The sequence below is a fragment of the Chelonoidis abingdonii genome, chromosome 5 (assembly GCF_003597395.2).
Source record: "Chelonoidis abingdonii isolate Lonesome George chromosome 5, CheloAbing_2.0, whole genome shotgun sequence".
NCBI lineage: Eukaryota > Metazoa > Chordata > Testudines > Testudinidae > Chelonoidis > Chelonoidis abingdonii.
In genome coordinates, this window is record NC_133773.1 from 112,461,211 (window position 1) to 112,476,881 (window position 15,671).

Consider the following 15,671-nt stretch of genomic DNA (forward strand, 5'->3'; position numbering starts at 1 on the left):
AGCTGCTGCCGCCGGCAGCTCAGTCCCTCCAGCAGCAGCGGCTGCAACCATTTAAAAAAATTTGGGGGGGCGCCACTTTTTGGCGCCCCCAAATCTTGGCGCCCTAGGCAACCTCCTAGTTGGCCTAAATGGTTGCACCGGCCCTGATGCTAGTCCTGTGCCACTTAAGAGAACCCTTTCTGATAGGTGGAATTCCCAGCTGGAGAGTGCTGGGATGCTTTCTTGCCCCTTTATGTCATAGGAATACAGGTCTATCGCAACTTACACGCATTTAACATGCGCAATTTCAGCTTTACACTGAAGGACTGGAATCCAGGGGTGTGGCCTCAAGTGGAAGAGGCGTGGCCTCCCAAGATTTAAAGGTTCTGGGGCACCAGCTGTGGCTGGGAGCCCCAGGGCCTTTAAATCACCAACGCGGCTCCCAGCTGCAGAGGTGGCTGGTAGCCCCTGGGGTGAACTAAAGGGCCCAAGGCTCCAGCCACCGTGGAGCTCTGGGCCCTGTAAATGCCAGCCCCAGCCGGGCTGCCAAAGCTGCAGGCAGGATTTAAATGGTTCCTCCGGGCTCCCCACCGTGGCAGGAAGCCCAGTGGAGTCCTTTAAATCCTGCCCGCAGCTCTGGCAGCGGGGCTGGGGCCAGCATTTAAAGGGCTCCACCGGGCTCCCCGCCGCGGCAGGAGCCTGGAGAAGCCCTTTAAATGCCGCCCCGGCCCTGCCAGCAGAGCTGTGGGCGGGATTTAAAGGGCTTGGGGATATAATTTTCAGTATACGCGATTTTTGCTTTACATGATAACCGCAGAACGGAACCCCCACATATGATAAGACTTGCCTGTACTACAAAGTTTCCGGAATGCAGCACAGAATCAAGAGGCTGTGACTGTTGTATGGGGCTTGGGTAAGAAATCTAAGGGTCAGCATGGAAAGGAAAGGTTAAAACCAACAATTGCAGATGATGTGATACTCAGTTGGAGGTTACATAGTATAATTGGAGAGGATAGAAAGTTTATAAACAAACTGGAGGAACAGACGAGACAACAGAAAAGAGAGAAATAAAATCAAGTGAAAATAAGCAAAGATTAAAAACCATAAAAAAGAAAGAAAAAAGTGAAAACAGAATAGGGATAAAAAATAACAAAAAATAAATAAAAAGAGGCAGTCAAAAAAACCAAAAAGATAGGAGAAAATAGTTAGAGGTTTAATGCAAAGAGGAGGAGAAATAGGTGGAGGTTAAGAATAATTAAAAGTGGAAGTTAGGTTTAGAGTTGATAGAAAACATTGTATTCATTCATAAGCTGTCTCACTACAGACTGATTCTGAAGAGTATTACTCACTTGAGTAGTCCCATTTAAGTCAACAAAGATGGTGTGGTCCAATGGATAGGGCCCTAATATGAGTATCAGGAGACTTGGGTTTCATTCTTGGTTCAAAAACAACGAGGAGTCCGGTGGCACCCTGAAGACTAACAGCTTTATTTGGGCATAAGCTTTTGTGGGTAAAAAACTCACTTCTTCAGATGCATGGAGTGAAAATTACAGATACAGGCATATATATAATGGCACATGAAGAGAAGAGAGTTGCCTCACAAGTGGTGAACCAGTGCAGACAAGGCCAATTCAGTCAGGGTGGATGTTGTCCACTTCCAATAACTGATGAGGTGTCAATACCAAGAGAGGGGAAATTGCTTTTGTAGTGAGCCAGCCACTCCCAGTCCCTATTCAAGCCCAAATTAATGATGTTAAATTTGCAAATTAATTGTATCTCTGCAGTTTCTTTTTGAAGTCTGTTTCTAAAGTTTTTTTGTTGAAACAGGGAGATTGATGTGGAAACATACAAAAGCTTGTAGGAGACTGCGGTACTTGCCCATCTTTACAAAAAGCTTTACGACCTAAAGCTGAAAAGACCTGAACATTGGTATTAGTCATGACTATAGGTTTGCAATTTAAGTTGTTTAGAAAGCAACCTTTCTGTATACCTGTGAAGAACCTAGCATGCTTTTTGCTGCTATATAAATAAACCATCTGTTTATCAGGGTTTATTACTTTCATTTTTCAGGGGTTATTTTTAGCAATTTTTGAGTTTTTTGGTAAATGTCCAAAAATCAGGGAGTTTGGGGCTTTCTCTGTATGTATGGTAATGAATAATCTCTTTGTAATGTTCCCTAGTGTGATTTAGCATGTACTATTTCAAACAGCAGTATGTTAAAGTGCACTAGGGAACCTTTAGCGTCTAGCAGGGTCTACATAGACCAATTAATGAGTAATATGTTACTGTGCTTTAGAAATAACACTCCCCTAGTTCACATTACTGCTCCATGGAGACCAGCCCTTAGATACAAGTAATGATTTCCAGTGTTTATTGGATAAATATTGATTTTGGTGGGAGTTTTTGTATCAGGGTGTCTTTCAATGTTTATCAGGTAAAACCTAAAATTATAAGCCCTACGTGCAAGTAATAGTAATCTGTCCTCCCCCCAATAAAACAGATTGTTGCACAAACAATAAAAAGTATTTACAAACAAGTTTTTTAGCATGAGACTTGCACTTGCTTGCTAATAAATGGTGTTGTCCGCCAAGTAAGGCAAGTTGAAGTAAAACTTACATAAAAGTTCACTGTATTTGGGAACGGAATATTAAAAAGGGAACATGGAGTCAGTATATCGCTTTGTACTTTAGTTAGTAATATAGCACTAACTTTAAGTGTCAAGGCAACTGAAGACACCCATCATCACTATTTATTATCACCTTTTGACATAACTGCTATTTGGTTTGGCCCGACAGCACCAGAGTACTAGAAAGTGAGCATTACTAAAACATAATTTGTTTTGTGCATTGTGAACTCTTAAGTGACTGTAAGGGATATAATATCAAAACAAGTACTTGATGACCATAAAAACAGGCATGCACACAATTATGTGTGTGAAATCTTAATTTCTTTGATCTACTCAGATAATATTGCATGAAAAATAGATAAATACTTGCATGCATAAAGGCCCCAGTTCAGCAAAACATTTAAACATCTGCTTTATTTTAGCTATGTGCTTAATTCCCATTACCTTTAATGCAACTTAAACGCAGATTTAAAGTTAAGAACACATCCTTGCCAACTCTCTGAATTTTTACACTAGTGACATGCTTTTGGGTGGAGCTGGAGCCATTCTTGCAATGACCCAAGAAGCTCCAGCACTCTGATGGATTGTTGGCCTTTTAGGGCAGAGTAACAAGTCAGAAATGCTGCAGACAGAGCTCTCTCCCACCCAAAGTATTCTCACATGAACAAGGAGGAAGCAGAAAAAGCCCAGCCAGCTCAGGGTGACTCTCCTTCCTTCCTCCTTTGACCAACCTGTCCTTCTACTCTGTCACTCTCCCTCTCCCTACCCTTCCCTGCAGCACCCAGCCTGGGAAGGGGTAGAGTGGAATGAAGAGCTGAGGGAGCTGCCCCCACAGCCTGGAAGAGGGAGAAGAGATCCCACTGCACGGCCCTCCTAGGCATGGGAGAGGACCAGAAGTGAGGCTGGGGAAGTTGAACTGATGCTGGGAGTAGAACTAATATGGGTGGGCCGAAGTAATGGACTGAAGGCCGTACAGGAGACGGGTAAATATGGGAGTGATTGCTTGTGCAGCAGGGGCCAAAATCACCTGACGCAGTACATTTGGGAGAGAGGGCCATATGAATTGTCACACAGTGGGAATAGGTAGGGAAGTTCAAAATCAAGCCAGATTTCTTTCCCTCACTTCCAACCCCCCCCCCCCCAAAAAAAAAAAACAACACAAGATAGTTTTTCTTTAAAAAAAAAAAATCTTAGGAATTTTTGGGGTCTTGGTTGGCAATACTTAAATGCTTTGCTGAATGAAGTTGGACTTAAGTACATGCTTAAATGTGTTGCTGAATTGGGACAAAATTGAGGGATGATGTACAGAAAATAGGTAGTTATTGTGCATGCTGTCTGGAGAGGCTCACAAGCAAGAATACCAGCCTCCAGACTGTCTGTGGAGAAGCAGGCCACAAACCCCAAACTGGTTATGAGTTCTATACTTAGATTTGATCAACCAAGTAACAAGTGTAATCTCCTCAGGTAATATACATGGAGTCACAGACAGTCCCCATTGGCATTTCAGGCTATCTTGCCACTCAGGGAAGGTTGACTTTGTGATAGAACGTAAGAACAGCCATACTCGTCAGAACAAAGGTCCATCTAGCCCACTATCCTGTCTTCTGACAGTGTCCAATGCCAGGGGCCCCAGAGGGAATGAACAGAAGAGGTAATCATCAAATAATCCATCCCGTTGCCCATTCCCAGCTTCTGGCAAACAGAGGAAAGGGACACTATCCCTGCCTATCCTAGCTAATAGCCATTATTGGACTTATCTTCCATGAATGTATCTAGTACTTTTTTTGAACCCTTCTATAGTCTTGGCCTTCACAATATCCTCTGGCAAGGAGTTCCACAGGTTGACTGTGCGTTGTATTTTAACCTGCTGCCTATTAATTTCATTTTGTGGCCCCTAGTTCTTGTGGTATGAGAAGGAGTATATAACACTTCCTTATTTACTTTCTCCACACCAGTCATGATTTTATAGACCTCTGTCATATCCCCCCTTAGTCATTTCTTTTCCAAGATGAAAAGTCCCAGTTTTATTAATCTCTCCTCATATGGCAGTTGTTCCATACCCCTAATAATTTTTGTTGCCCTTTTCTGAAACTTTTCCAAGTCCAATATACCTTTTTTGAGATGGGGCGACCACATCTGCATGTGGTATTCAAGATGTGGGCATACCATGGATTTACATACAGGCAATATGATATTTTCTGTCTTATTATCTATTCCTTTCTTAAAGATTCCCAACATTCTATTCGCTTTTTTGACTGCCACTGCACATGGAGTGGATGTTTACAGAGAACTATCCACAACGGCTCCAAGATCTCATTCTTGAGTGGTAACAGCTAATTTCGATCCCATCATTTTATGTTTGGGATTGGGATTATATTTTACAATGTGCATTACTTTGCATTTATCAACACTGAATTTCATCTGCCATTTTATTGCCCAGTCAACCAGTTTTGAGAGATCCTTTTGTAGCTCTTCGCAGTCTGCCTGGGACTTAACTATCTTGAGTAATTTTGTATCATCTGCAAATTTTGCCACTTCACTGTTTACCCCTTTTTCCAGATCATTTATGAATATGTTGAATAGGACTGGACTCAGTACAGACCCCTGGAGGACACCACTGTTTATCTCTCTCCATTCTGAAAACTGACCATTTATTCCTAGTCTTTGTTTCCTATCTTTTAACCAGTTACCAATCCTTGAGAGAACCTTCCCTCTTATCCCATGACTGCTTACTTTGCTTAAAAGCCTTTGGTGAGGGACCTTGTCAAAGACTTTCTGAAAATCTAAATACACTATGTTAACTGGATCTCCCTTGTCCACATGCTTGTTGACCCCCTCAAAGAATTCTAGCAGATTGGTGAGGCATAATTTCCCTTTACAAAAACCATGTTGACTATTCCCCAACAAATTATGTTCATCTATGTGTCTGACAGTTTTGTTCTTTACTATAATTTCAACCAGGTTTCCCAGTACTGAAGTCAGGCTTATTGGCCTGTAATTGCCAGGGTCACCTCTGGAGTCCTTTTTAAAAATTGTCATCAGATTAGCTATCCTCCAGTCATTTGATGCAGGAGCTGATTTAGATGGTCACTTAACACAAGAGATCACAAAATACTCTTAGGTTACTCTGAGTCCCAAGGGACCAGTCACTTACCGGAGGTCAATTGGTACCGCACAACTTAGTGCCCAGCTTTTGGAAATACTTCTGTAAATGCCACTGTTTAAAGAGTAAGTTTGTGTATTTTATATTGCTGTTAACCTTTTCCCTCATTTGGTGAACTGAAAAATTTTCAAAACATAGCTCATCTGGCAAATAGTTTCTGAAACCAGTGTAAAAAAAACACTTAAAAATAGAAGAGCATTACAACTGTAAGAATACTTCATATAAAACTTTAAGGAGTAAATGTGTGCCAGTTTTTCTTTCTTAGGTCATTTAATATCTATCCTGACATTTCCTGTAGAAAAACCAATTAAATACTTTAAGTCCTTACACTCTCTAGAATCTAGAGAATTGATATGGACGGTTTTAACTTTTCATTAATGCCGCTAAAATTATGAGCCCTTTGTATATAAATACATGTACTTTCACACAGTTTCACTGCATATCTAAGAATGTAGGTTTTTTTGCCTCAGGCCAGGTCTACATTCCAAACTTACATCAGTAGAACTACATTGCTTGGGATGCGAAAAATCCACACCCTTGAGCAATGCAGTTATATCGACCTCCCACACAGTGCAGACAGCACTCTTTCAACAGGAGGGCTAAGTAGCATCTTCACTGAAGCGCTAAAGCAGCATGGGTGCACCAGTGCTGCTGCAGTGTTTTAAATGTTTGAATGCCCTCAGACTCCAATTTGTGTGATTCTGTAACCAACATATGGAAAAAAAAATAAAAAAAGGTACTGTATACTAAATGTAACACCAGATAAATAATATTTCTGAAATGCAGCACTTTCAATCAGTGTAATTTGTTCTTTATAAAGAAGTTTCACTATGGTCTTGTTTACCGAGAAGTTATTAGTATAAAAGAATACAGAAATACAATGTGACAAGTGTATTAGACTAAATTTCTTATTAATATGGAACCATCATCACCACACTATTGTCTAATATAATTTGATGAATCATTAAAATGCAATATACATTTTTAGTGTTAAAGAAAAACCCAGACAGTGTTCAACATTTCAGTGTCTGTGTTTGCCTCTTGTCTTACCATTTACTGTATGGATGAATTTATCTTGTATTAAAGCTAGTAAAGTCTCTTTAGGCTGTCAAATCATTCACGAATGGCTGTTTGAGTGTGCATTTCTGGCGAAAGTCTGTAAGTGCCCAAGGTATGGCCTTTTTAAATGTGTAAATAGTCATCAGGACAAAAAGTACTGGTAACTTTTCAACAGTTGCTTGTTCTCAGGTTGATTCCTTAGTCCTTTTAATCTAAACACTAAATTTGACATGTAGTTAGTGGAAGATTTCAATAGTGTGAATGCAGGTGACCTTTAAGGCCTGGTCCTTTTCTTCCATTGCAATAATTAGTAAATATAACATTCCTATATAGTATAGATTAATTTTTACATATAAGGGAAAGATTTGTTTTTATGCAAAATTATAATATTTGTTCAATATTAAGTCCTTGTAGTTTGGGGGTAGGGAGGCACAAAAGTAGCCTTTATGTTCTCCATTCCTTGGCCAGCTATGTGCCAGCCCCATCTTTTAGGGTTCATTTTTCAAGCTTTTCTGTGCTACCATGAGAACTAGAAACTTACTTTGTTTGAAAAAGGAAGCTGAAGTTCTCATTCAATCCCATGATTCCAAGAATTGGGCTTTAAGAAACTATCATCAGATTTATGATAAAATTATGAGGTAGCTACACCGATGATAGGATGAAAAGTGAAAAGTTAAAGAACGTTATAAACAATAAAAAAAAGTAATAAGTAACAGCATAAACCTCTAAGGAAATCCTTGGGTGCGGCAAGAAGTATTTTTTTGTCTTCCCTGTAAGTAAAATGCCCCAGAATGGGACTATTGGGAACCATGTTGTTGAAAATTCCATCTTCTAGATTAAGAGTAAAGTCAAGGCGTACCCTACGCACTTGTGTTCACTGAAGGTTCCTTGGTGCTAGTGGTGTTCTACTGAGTATGTTGGCTAAATTTTAAACAGGGTGACGTTTTTATCTGTTGTGTAACAAAATTCCTTCTACAGGTTTGAGTGACTGTCACTGTTCATTCCCCTTTATAGACACTCTTGTGTAATGGTGCTAACACAGATAAGTAATGGCTTGGAGAAACCAAAAATGCAGATTCCTGAAACCCAAACACATGCTTCTCAGGGTCCTGTTATAAAATGTGGGAGTTTTTTAGGAAAAGACTGGATCTGCTGTTTGATACTGTAAAGTTTTATTATGCCTCTGGAAAAATACAAAAGTCCTGCTTCTGAGGAACTTATTATGTGATCCTTAGCCATGTCAGCACCCTTAACTTCCACTGAAGTCAGTGATTGCTCAGCACCTTTGACAGTCAGACCCTTAATGATCAAACTGACATTGATTTCCATGTAAGCAGCATGAGGCTGTAGAAGTCCTTCTACTGAATTAATTCCTGTGCACAATCTTTATACTGCAAATGAGTGTAAATCAAATTTGATTTTTGTAAAAATGTATGACTTAGACTTTGACCTTGCATGACAAGTTCCAGCAAATTTTCACAGGCCATTTATCAAGAAACTTAGGGTTTGTAATGGAAGTGCTTACAAACTCCTGAATACTGAATGGCGGACCTAACTGGTTCTTGTATTGTAAGCATGCAAGATTTAATTTTCAAATGCAAATTGAAAGATTTGAATTGCATTGGGGAGAAAAAAAGCCTTTAACTTTTAATTGAAAGTATTCTAATCTTCAGTGTGCCATGCATAATCATTGTCATAAACCAGGGTAGCATGTTACTGCACTAATTGGATATAATGGCATCTATAAATAAGTGATCTAAGTAGAACAGTTTTTTGCTTTTTAGCATGATAAATCTTTCTATATACAATGAGAGCTGAAATGTTTTGACACGAGCATCTTCAATATATAAAGTCAGTGTGTGTAGAGAATACAGACAGAACATCTAGACAAAGGAGCAGGCTACAGTGAAGATATAAACGCCTTATTAGAATCAATTTTTGATGTCCCATACTGTTTCTGTCCTGCATCACTGACATCCTATTTGAATCAAATCACAATTTCTAGAACAAGCCTTTGTCACCATCATGATGATAATGGATCCTAAAATACTGGAGTTATATTTTGGAAGACAATTCCTTTCCTAAAAAATCTACTGAGGTAGTAACTTTTTATTCTAGGTGCATTAGGACCTTAGATATCTTGCACAACTGCGTACTCCTAGCATAACACAATTTAAAAGGCCAAAATCATCCTTCATTTATTTCTGTGCAAGCCCAATGACTGTAAAGGACTAGAACCAATCAGCCAAATCTTAGGCCCAGTTGCTACTGTAGCAGATAGTCCTCAGAAACTGCGGAGCTTGATTTGGCATCCAAACTATACCCAACAACTTGCAAAGAGTCTGAGCATAATAACTAATTTGATTAAAATAGAACAAATTGCACTCATCCTCATTTTTGATAGGGAGATGAGGTTTGCACAGACACTACGGATTCCGGCATACAGTAACCCATCTGATCTGAACAGAGGCTGCTCAGAAGACAACCTGCCAACCTGAAACACATTCTCACCAGTAACTGCACACCACACCATAGTAACTCTACTCAGGAACCAATCCATGCAACAAACCTCGATGCCAACTCTGCCCACATATCTACACCAGCGATACCATCACAGGACCTAACCAGATCAGCCACACCATCACCGGTTCATTCACCTGCAATGTCCGCCAAGTAGGAATATCTGCATCATAAGTGCAGCAATCCCTGTCTTGCTATGTAAGTGCCAAACTGGAACAGTTCTGCGGAAAAGGATAAATGGACAAATCAAGACATAGGAATCGCAATATACAAAAACCTGTAGGAGAACACTTCAATCTCCCTAGACAACAATAGCAGATTTAAAGGTAGCCATCCGCAGCAAAAAAAACTCAGGACCAGATTTCAAAGAGAAACTGCTGAGCTTCAGTTCATCTGCAATTTGAACACATCACTTAGGATTAAACAGAGACTGTGAATGTGCCAAACTAAAAAACAGTTTCTCCTCTCTGTTCACACACCTCAACTGCTAGAACAGGGGCTCATCCTCCTGAATGAACTAAACTTCAATTAATCTCTAGCTTGCTTGCATATATATACCTGCCCCTGGAAATTTCCACTACATGCATCTGACGAAGTGGGTATTCACCCACGAAAGCTCATGCTCCTAAACGTCTGTTAGTCTATAAGGTGCCACAGGATTCTTTGCTGCTTTTACAGACCCGGACTAACACGGCTACCCCTCTGATGCCTGAAAGCCTTAGTCTGTGTGTATCTCATTTCAATATTTCAGATGTTGGTGGCCACATAGTACATGGTATCTTTTGGCTGGATTGGGGCTTTGAACCTGCCTTTCAGCTACCCTTGCATAAGTCTTACCATCAAGGCATCACCAAATGGGTTGTGTCTGAAGTTACAAAATATTTTTTTTTTAAATATCTCTTTGAGGCAGCGATTCTGGAAATGGCACCAAAAACCTGGCAGCACAAACCAGATGGATAAAAAGAGGAATCTTGGGCACTAGAGCTGGATAAACAATTGCTTGCACATAAATTATCTAATGCAGGTCGCCCTTGTGAATCATTCTGGACGGGATTATCATTCTTGAAAGGATTTTTATTTCTGTGACTTAATTCTTTATCTATAGGTAGTCGCTAAAGACTTCAGACATTTGTCACCTAAATCACATAATATTATTTTTACTTCATGACTGGATGACTGAAACGTTTAAGCAGAGGAATAATGATGAACAGTGAATAATGAATACTCTTGTTTGCACACAAATACCCTTATTTCCGTGATAATGCTGGTGTTTATATGAAGAGCTGCCATTCCCCTAACTACAGTGAATGCAAATTTTTCCATGCAAATGTTCCAGAACAGTGGAGAAAAGAAGGCATGAGCATAGCTGAAATGATCAGCTGTTTGAAATGTGAACTAATGTTTATGAACACTGTTATTACAGCTCTATCTAAGGTTACCATAGCAGCTGAGCACCTCATAATCTTAAATATATAATATCCCTGTGAAGTATTCACATTTTGCATATGGGTTTCTGAAGCACAGGAAGACAAAGGGACTTGCCTGAGGTCACATAGAAAGGTCTGCAGTGAAGCAGAGAATTGAACCCTTGTTTCTCAAGATCTCAGCTAGTGCCTTAAGCATTGGACCATCTGGTGGACACCAAACATTTCCAAAGCTATTCATATTTTTAAAGCATGTTTTTCTTCCTTTCCTCCTCCCAAATTGTTCTTTAAAAGTTACATGATCTGTTCTCATGCCAGCAGCACTAGAAGACTTGGCAAAACAATGTAATTACATTAAGTGGTACAGCTGAGTTTATAGTAGTCTTGTGTGTGTTTATATGTTACAGGGTATGCGCTGTTTTTTAAACTGGGGTTTCATTTTTATTGTTTGGTTGAAATCAACCTCCTGACGCCAGATTTCAGCCTGGCAGCTGGAAGTCACTGTTATAGCAAATGTCAGAACAAAAAATAGCCTGGCAGTGAGAGCTTCCTAATGTGTAACACTACTTAAATAATATGTTTTAAGAATATTTGATCATGGAAAAATAGATTTAATAAAAATTCCCAATAATACTGTATGGGCATTGGGCCTTCTGAAACAAAGATGTCTCTGCATTTTGTGCTTTGTATGAGCTAAGAATTGTTATGTAGTTTGTTTTTTGGCTCAGATTACATATCTATAGAGGGATCAACTGTTACACTAGAACAAGGTAGTGAGTTTAATAAATTTGTCTCTAGAACACTAGAGAAATTGCACTTAGACAGAAGATTCCTGTAGCTAGATCCTGGTGACAATGCTACTTTGTGAAACTTGAGTTATTTTTTGCTATCATAAAATTATAAGCATTAGAGACAGAAAAGGCCCTATCCAGGAGGTCATGCATAACTTTCAGGATTCTTCCTTGCTGTGCATTATTATTATTTAATGTTTATATTATGGAATTGTCCAGGCGTGCTCATTAGGATTGGGTCCTCATTGTATGAGGTGCTGTTCAACCGTAGAAGTAGACACAATACCTGCCCCAGTGAGTTCACAATGTTTGATTTCTTCAATGTTGTAAATGCTTTTTTCCTAAAGAGTCTCATTTAATATTACTATTTATGCAATGAGCAGGTATTTCTGTGTCATGTATATTCTTGTTGAGCTTTCTTTCTGTTCTGTAGACAGCGTAGAAGATGAAATGGAAATAGCCACTGTGCGGCATCGGCCTGAGGCTCTTGAACTGCTGGAAGCACAGAGCAAATTCACAAAGAAGGAACTTCAGATTCTGTATAGAGGATTCAAGAATGTAAGCACTCTCTTTCTGACTTTATTGTCACCTTAAGTAGCGTGCAACCCACAACAAAATCAGAAATGGCATATGAATGGAATGCATAATAAAAGTGTTTGTGGGTTTGTGATAAAGCCTCTGTCCCAAATCTGGACCTTAGCATCCAAAATTTGGGGGCTTAACATGAAACTCCCCCCAAGCTTATACCCAGCTTGGTCTGATCTCGCTGCCACCAACCAGGATTCAGTGCCCCCCAAAATCGTCCTGGGGACTCCCAAGACCCAGACCCCTGGGTCTCCTATCTCAAACGGGAAAACAAGTTCTCCCCCTGTGTCTCCTTGTTATCTGATCCCCAGCTCCTCCCTGGGTGAGCCTGGGCGATGCAGTACTTAACTCCTTGAATACAAAACAAGAGGCCAATCAACCTCTCCCTAAGGCGATGCATTCAAACCTAGTAAAGCTACCATAAAGAGATTTTCCACCCCCCTTTCCTGTAGCCTAACCAGAGAAAACCAAAAACCTCAACCAGGTTTTAAAAAGAAACTTTATACAAAAAGAAGAAAATACAGAAAATAACCCACTGCATTAAGATGTCAATTACAGGCTCTTGCTTATAAATTAGGAATACACAGTCTGATTCAAAAATAGCCAATTTAAACCAGTCCAGCAATTACACACATGTAAATACAACTTACAATATCAACCTATTGTTTCCTTTGTACTCACCTTGGTAACAGAAGATTAGAAAGAAGCTTGGAGATAGAAGGAAAGATGCTCTCACCACAACCGGGAGAAACAAAAGACCCAGAGTCCCCAATTCCCGCCCCTGACTTTTAAAAAATCCAGTTATCTGATTGGTCCTCTGGTCAGGTGTTTGGCTCCCTTTGTTCACCCTTCTCAGGTGAAAGAAAATTAACCCTTACCTATCTACTTATGACAGGGTTTAAATAACAGGATACTATGTATTTGGTCAATTCAGCAAAATCAAAAAATACCGTGTTTGCCATAAACAAGATAAGATGTTCAAGGTATGCATAAGCTTGAATGTTCAATTTGTAGGAGATTTTTATTGTTGGTGGTTAAATACTGATAGATGTGCTCTAGATATGCAAAAGTGAGAAACAAGTCCATGTCAAACTCTGGCTAGAAAAACATCAGAATTTTGTAGAAGTTCTGACCCAAATTTGGCTCGAGCACCAAGTTATGGTCCTTATCTCTACAATAGACTAAATCACGAACCTAAATCTGAACATCTTCAAACTGTGAAAGTTTGGAAATGGGTTTGGATCTAAACTGTGCAGCTTAATAGATGTACTGTTTTAGAGACAGAAATGGAAAGAAGTGTGGTTAGACCATAGACTCATATTCTTGTTCTAACTGTGCCATTGATTTGCAGTGTTATTTTTGGCAAGTTATTTAACCTCTGTTTGCATCAGTTTACTCAGCAGGATGATAATATCTACCTCACAGAAGCAATGTGAGGCGTAATTAATTAAAGAATATGAATCGTTTTGAGATTCTTACATGTCACTATGTAAGTGCAAACTTTTATTAATGTTTCTAAATGGTAAATTGTTGTAAACCTTAGTATGAAACAGGTAGTGGCTGTAGCCCTGATGTACAATTTTTTTGTGTTTCTTTTTGAATTTCAAATAGGTTTCTTTTACATTTACTGGGTTACATAAATTGTCCTACTACTAGCTATTTTAACATGCACATATTAGTCATTTTTAACCAAAGACAAGAGGCTTGTTTCTCCACTGTCGTCTTGCTCCTTATTTTATCATTTAAACCTGTGCAAAGTGGTTATAAAACAACATCAAATCAAAATGGTAGTATTTTGCAGAAACTGAATCAGATGTGCATCTGAAAGCAGTTATTGGCCCACAGAGCTGAATGAAGTTATTTCTGAGTCTAAACCCTTGAGTGTCTACCAGAAAGTATCAAGAGGTGTGGTTTTTTGTTTTTGTTTTTTCTTTTAGATTATTTTATGAACGCTTTTATGACATTATATGCAATTAACATTGAGCCAAGATGCTTGATTGTAAATGAGCTTGAATAATATGAATTGGAGTTGTTCACCAGTCATCAGTGAGCAATTTCCAGTCACTGAGCTGAGTCCTGTGTTCAGATGAATGCAAAAATATATGCAGCCTTCTTTTATGGCCATTTTGATCTAGTTTTTCTTTTGACCTTCACTTGACATTTACTATAAAAATGAAATAAAAGAACTTAGATGCAGTACCGCTAATAGCATACTGATAGCACAATGACAAAATGAAGTAGAATAATTTTTTTAATGGCAGGCACTTGGAAGAAACAGTAAACCTTACAGATTTCAACTTTCGGATAATCTGTAATGAAAGAAGTCTAGCTGAAATTTCTTCTTAAACAAAAGGTTTTCACTGAAAAATCCAAATGCAAATAAAATACAGTCAGACCCTTAGGGCATCCTGACTGAATATCATTCCTGACACCAATGGGTATCTGACATTGGTATTGTAGTGATTAAAAGTGATTGCTCTTAGCTTTCCAACTTCTTTAGATAAGTAGATAACATTCCCTTGTTCTTCACAGTATTCTCTAGCTATTTCAAATCCTGAGCTAATGTTCTCTAATTATCTAAGGCATAATTAGAAAGGTTTTAAGAGCTGTAAGGTGGGCAAATTGAGGCTCCCTATATGTTTCCAAAAGAGCAGTTTCTAGCTTTTTGAGTCTTTTTGGATCTGAATATTTTCTTGAACGTAGAAAAATGTATGTAGAAAGTGTTGGTTATAAGGAAATATTATGGGAATTTTCAATGAAGTCTAAAACAGGAGTTCCATACCTTACTTATTTTCCCGTTACATTCCAAGATGCATCAGCTATGTTTTATCATGGTAATAAATCCTTCCTCAGATATTTCATTCCCTTATTGTCCATGATAATCTAAGAGATGCAAGTTTTGAATATCTGGAGTTAATGAGCCTGAGCTGCATTTTTCTTTATTCAGTTAATTGCGGTAAACTTATAATTGTTTCCAAAACTGCTGCAATGGATGTTTCAGTCTTACATACTGTTAGGAAAGTAACATCTACCACAGCAACAGAAGCTAGCCAAGCCACAGAATTCAGAACTGGATTCTTTCCAAAGGTCACAGTTGAATCTGGGGTTTTGTTTTTATACATTGTAGTAATAAAATTCTAGCTGCAAAGTTTGGTGTTGGGGCCAAAGATCCCTAACTGCCTCGTAGATTGAGTGGATCAGGTGCACTCTACTACACAGATATCTTGCATGTACTGAGCCACAAATATTTGTCTATTCTATCATCCTTATATATTTTATCAAATGGAGTTCAAGCAGCCTTAGCAGGTACTGGACACCAATGTTGTCGTCAGAATGCTTTTGCAGATTTGACTCAGGATGTTTTAGCCCTTGTGCTGATTGGCTGTTTGTTCCAACCACATCCTACACAGTCTTTGTCTCACTCCACCTGACCTCCATGTTCTCCTCCTTCCTTGTCTCCCTCTTCTCTCCGGCCCCATCCCCCTTACCTAACTCCCTTCAGTGTCCCTACTCCCTTCCTTTCT

At 39.1% G+C, this 15,671-nt stretch overlaps 1 protein-coding gene across 3 annotated transcripts in view; it reads left to right on the forward strand.

Moving 5' to 3' along the window:
• KCNIP4 (potassium voltage-gated channel interacting protein 4) overlaps nucleotides 1-15,671 on the forward strand; it is an 849,343-nt gene that overhangs the window by 750,606 nt on the left and 83,066 nt on the right. For all 3 annotated transcript variants that reach the window (XM_075066548.1, XM_032767902.2, XM_032767900.2), the window contains exon 2: nucleotides 11,996-12,120. In XM_075066548.1, coding sequence (XP_074922649.1) covers nucleotides 11,996-12,120 — 125 coding nt within the window. The remainder of the gene's footprint in view (nucleotides 1-11,995; nucleotides 12,121-15,671) is intronic.